The 4688-nt window shown below is 32.9% G+C and overlaps 1 protein-coding gene across 1 annotated transcript in view; it reads right to left on the bottom strand.

The window, feature by feature from the left end:
• LOC107701064 (striatin-like) overlaps window positions 1–4688 on the bottom strand; it is a 49282-nt gene that overhangs the window by 16291 nt on the left and 28303 nt on the right. Inside the window, exons 5-7 of the mRNA XM_016503019.1 lie at window positions 3164–3340; window positions 2018–2153; window positions 1749–1911 (exon numbers count right to left, since the gene is read on the bottom strand). Coding sequence (XP_016358505.1) covers window positions 1749–1911; window positions 2018–2153; window positions 3164–3340 — 476 coding nt within the window. The remainder of the gene's footprint in view (window positions 1–1748; window positions 1912–2017; window positions 2154–3163; window positions 3341–4688) is intronic.

Raw genomic sequence — 4688 nt, forward strand, 5'->3', positions numbered from 1 at the left:
GAGTGTGAGAGTGTGTGTGTGTGAGTGAGTGTGAGAGAGTGTGTGAGTGTGAGAGTGTGTGTGTGTGAGTGAGTGTGAGAGAGTGTGTGAGTGTGAGAGTGTGTGTGTGTGAGTGAGTGTGAGAGAGTGTGTGAGTGTGAGAGTGTGTGTGTGTGAGTGTGTGTGAGTGTGAGTGTGTGTGTGTGGAGGAACACACGAAGAGACAGTAACTCAAACACATCCAGTGCATTTGATGCCGCTCTGAAATCAAACACTGCAACTGACTGCAATGAAAGACAATGCGAGGAGCAGCTCGTGTTCAGAGACGATCCTGCATGACACAAAACAATCTGCAACACATGATGAAAAACCTGCCAAAAAAAACTTTAATAAAGAAAATATTAAATATAAAAATATAAAAAATATAATTTTAATACTAGAAACTAAAGAGCTGCTTTAAAGTGTTGAACTGAGAGACGCAACTTCTCAGAGGAATAAAATAATAATTATATTTACATTTTAATATTTAAAAAAAATAATTAAAAAAGATTTAAAAAGCTTAAACTTAATTTCCTTAATTAATTTCTTATAAAATATATTACTTATAAATTATTATTTTAAGCTTGTTCAGCCACAACAACATTTGTCATTTTGACCTATATAGGCATACTAACAAAAACAAAAATAAAAACTAATAAAAAATTACAAAAACAAAACAAAATGACTAAAAAAAAAAAAAAAAAAAAAAAAATACTGATCCCAAACTTGAACGGCAGTGTATATTTTATTGTAGTGTAATTTGTAGTGTTAGTAGTTTTTTAAAGAATAAAGAGTGTAGAGTGAACAACCTTAAAAGTAAAGCTGCAGGATAATGGTATATCACAATTATTTTGCTCAAATATATATTCATGATTATTAAACACGATTATTGTTGTAAAATACAAGGAAATTATATAAAATATAAAAATAAAAACTAAATACTAAAATAAGACAGATCGGCACAACCATACGCATCTTTAATTTTGACACTACCACTTAAAAGTTTGGGGTAACTAGAAATCACGAATTTAATGTTTAAAGCATTCAATTTGCACGGACCGAAAGTCACGCAGAGAACACGCGATCATGCAGGTCACACTTCACAAGATCTCACAACTGAATTCTACTAAGTTTGCAAGGTTTGTGAAATTAAATTTCCATTAGCCATTCAAAGATTTGTTTAAATGATATAAATGCGTATTTGCTGAATGCTGACGGCAAACGAGAAAGTATTATAATATTTGTCTTTCTATTACTAATAATATAAAAGCAATCGTTATAATACTTTTTGTATACATTTTAATTCCTTTGTTTAACAGTTCTATCTGATTATTAGACAGACTTCTATCCAGAACTACGACGACAGCGAACAAGAGGGAGAATGTGAGCACTGTGCTCAAGCGGCAGCACCATCAAAATAAAAGTCTGGCGCGCCGTCAAAATAAAAGTCCGGCAAGCCATCAAAATTAAAGTCCGGCACGCCGTCAAAATAAAAGTCCCGCCTCGAACGCATCAGCCAAATAGAAAAACTTATCGGCCGATGCCGATATTTGAAAAATACCAAATATCGGCCAATATATCGGCTATGGCAATATATCGGTTGACCAATATTCTGCATTATCACAAACCCCTATACTGCTGCGTCTCTGCCTGTTTGTCAGTATAATCGAAGCTCTAAGCACCTATTTCCGCATCTGCTGGTGTGTTTAGCTGTAAGAGCGGACTCTCACCCCAGTCGGCTCGCTCTCCGGAGGACGGCACCTCAGACGGACCCTCCATGTCCTCACTATTGGCCAGGAAGTCAAAGCCCTTCAGAACCTCCTCCGTTTCCAAGTCGTCGCTCATGTCAGCTGAGGAAGAGGAGGGAGACGGAGACACCTTCCTCCTCACCATCTACAACAGAAAGAGGAAGTGTGAGCGAGGGCAGCTGGTGTAACTAACATGTTCTGGAGCTCAGTGTTTGTGAGAGGCGTGTGAACGGGTGCGAGCGCTAACTCACGGTGGAGAGGTCCACGATGGTCTTGTTCTGTCCCTCGCTGTCTTCATCGTCGTCTTCATCGCTGAACTCTGCGGCAGCTTTCTCGATGAACTTGAAGGCTTCCAGCACCGAGGTGGACTCCGTCATCTCCGCTTTACTGCGGGTCCAATCCACAAACATACAGAGTTCAGACAGAGAGAAAGAAGACCAGTCATCATTCATCATGCTCGCATTTCACAGACACACAATCTAGTAATGCAAGTAGAGTGGAGGACAACAAATAAATAAAGGCTGATGTATCTTTAGTGAGTTAAACAAACAAACAAACAAATAAATAAATAAATAAATAGAGGCAGATATATCTTCTGGTAGTTAAATAAATCAATAAATTGAGGCAGATATATATATTATGGTAGATAAATAAATAAAATAAATATTAGCCAACAGTGAGCTAAATATATAAATAAAGCTAATATGGGCCGATATATCTTCAGGGAGTTAAATAAAATTAAATAAAATAAATAAATAAAATAAAATAAAATAAATAAATGTTGCTATATCTTCAGTAAGTCATATAAATGAATAAATAAATAAATAAATAAAGCTAATATGGGCCGATATATCTTAAGGGAGTAAAATAAATAAATAAATACATAAATAAATAAATAAAGCGAACAGATGCTGATATATCTTCAGGGAGTTAATAAAATACAATAAAATAAAAATAGAGGTAATAGTAGATGATATATTTTTAGGGAAATAAAATAAAATGTAATAGTGGCTGATATATCTTTATGGAAATAACATAAAATAAAATAAAATTTAATAGTGGCTGATATATCTTTATGGAGTTAATAAAATAAAATAAAAATAGAAGTAATAGTGGCTGTTATATCTTTAGGGAAATAAAAAAATAATAAATAAAATAAAATAAAAGGTAATAGAGGCTAATATATCTTTAGGGAAATAAAATAAAATAAAATGTAATAGTGGCTGATATATCTTTAGGGAAATAAAAAATAATAATAAATGAAACAAAAGGTAATAGGGGCTGATATGTCTTTAGGGAGTTAAATAAAATAAAATAAAATATTGCTAATATGGGCTGATCTAAGGTCAGTGATTGAAATAAATAAATAAGCTAATATTGCCTGCTCCATCACTGACCCGATCATGGTGGTGGTGCTGTCCTTCAGCGAGGCCGGCTCGGTCCCGTTCACCATGGGCTCGGTGCGCTTGTCTCCGGGTCTCTCTCCGCTGTCTCCAGTCAGACCGAGCAGCGCTTTGACCCGCTGCGACTTCACATCCAGGATGGTGTCGGTGTAGCCCACCTCCTGCAGGTACCTGAGCGGGACACCACAAACCTGACTTATCCAAACACTTCAGATTGCACATTAACTTAAGCACTTCCAGTTTATAGTAAAGCACGGAGTTAATATTTATACAAATTCATAACCAAGCAACTGCAACCGTGACACTCATGATCTCAGCTGCATGGCTGCCACAAAAATAAAATAAATTAATATAAAGAACATTTCACCCTAAAATCAAATAATAAGAACAAGATATTCTAGAACAGAAACTATATTAAACAGAACCATTACAATATCTTGCATGGTGTGCGGATGTATTACTGTAATCAGAATTTTTGGGAAAATGTGTTCAATTATCATGAAAATGATGTTACAATAATACTAAAAAACGTATTATAGGTCCTAAAATAGGCTTCACTTTCTATAAGCAAACCATAATTTCTTGTTTTATTCTTTTAATTCTAGTTTTATTATTTCACTAATATATTTATTTCATAGTTTCCATTTCCATTTTAATTTTAGTTAATGTTTTAGTCATTTTAGCATCATTGATATACTATTGATATTTTGAATTAGTTTCTATTTTTATACATTTTTGGTTTCATTTTAATTTAATTTCAAGTTTTTGTAATTTTGTTGTGTTTTTGTCATTTGTAATAAAAAAAAAATGCCTCTAAAGTTTCTATTTATTTTGATATTAGCTTTAATTTTAGTTATTTTATTACTTCAAATCAAATTTTAAAAAATATTTTATTTCAGCTAATGTTTATTTAAAATTTTAGTGAGTTTTAGTTTTAAAGATTTAGTAATTTTGTTGTCTTTTTAAAAAAAATGTCTGTACGGTTTTTATTCATTTTTATGTTAGTTTTAATTTTAGATATTTTAGTACTTCAAATATAATTTCTTATTTAATATTTAATTTCAGTAAACGTTTATTTGAATAATTTTTTTTAAGGTTCGAGTTTTAGTTTTAGTTAAACATCATAACCTTGAAACAAGCATGACAGGTTAAGCAAACAACTTTACAAAGCCATTTCTGAGTGGATCGAATGCGGTTTCTCCAGGTTTATCATTCTCTGGGACGATCGACACGCAGTTAAAGTCAAACCCCAGCGGTGAGAGAGAAGCGTCTATCAGTACAGTCAGTGTATGGATCACGTACCTTCAGTTAACCCGACACTCTCATAACTCCATTTTAATTTTTTTCAGAAATCATGTTTTTTTTATTGCTCATTCAAAGTAAATATCAACCAAACTGCAGTTGGATTGTTTTGATTAAGTAATAACTGACAGGTAATTTACAAAATTAAAGTTTATTGAAAGTATGTTTTTTTTTTACATATTAAAAGTTTGTTTTATAGCAAAAGCAGATAACTCCA

Source organism: Sinocyclocheilus anshuiensis, unplaced genomic scaffold (genome assembly GCF_001515605.1).
Source record: "Sinocyclocheilus anshuiensis isolate Anshui unplaced genomic scaffold, SAMN03320099.WGS_v1.1 scaffold21, whole genome shotgun sequence".
NCBI classification, from domain to species: Eukaryota; Metazoa; Chordata; class Actinopteri; order Cypriniformes; family Cyprinidae; genus Sinocyclocheilus; species Sinocyclocheilus anshuiensis.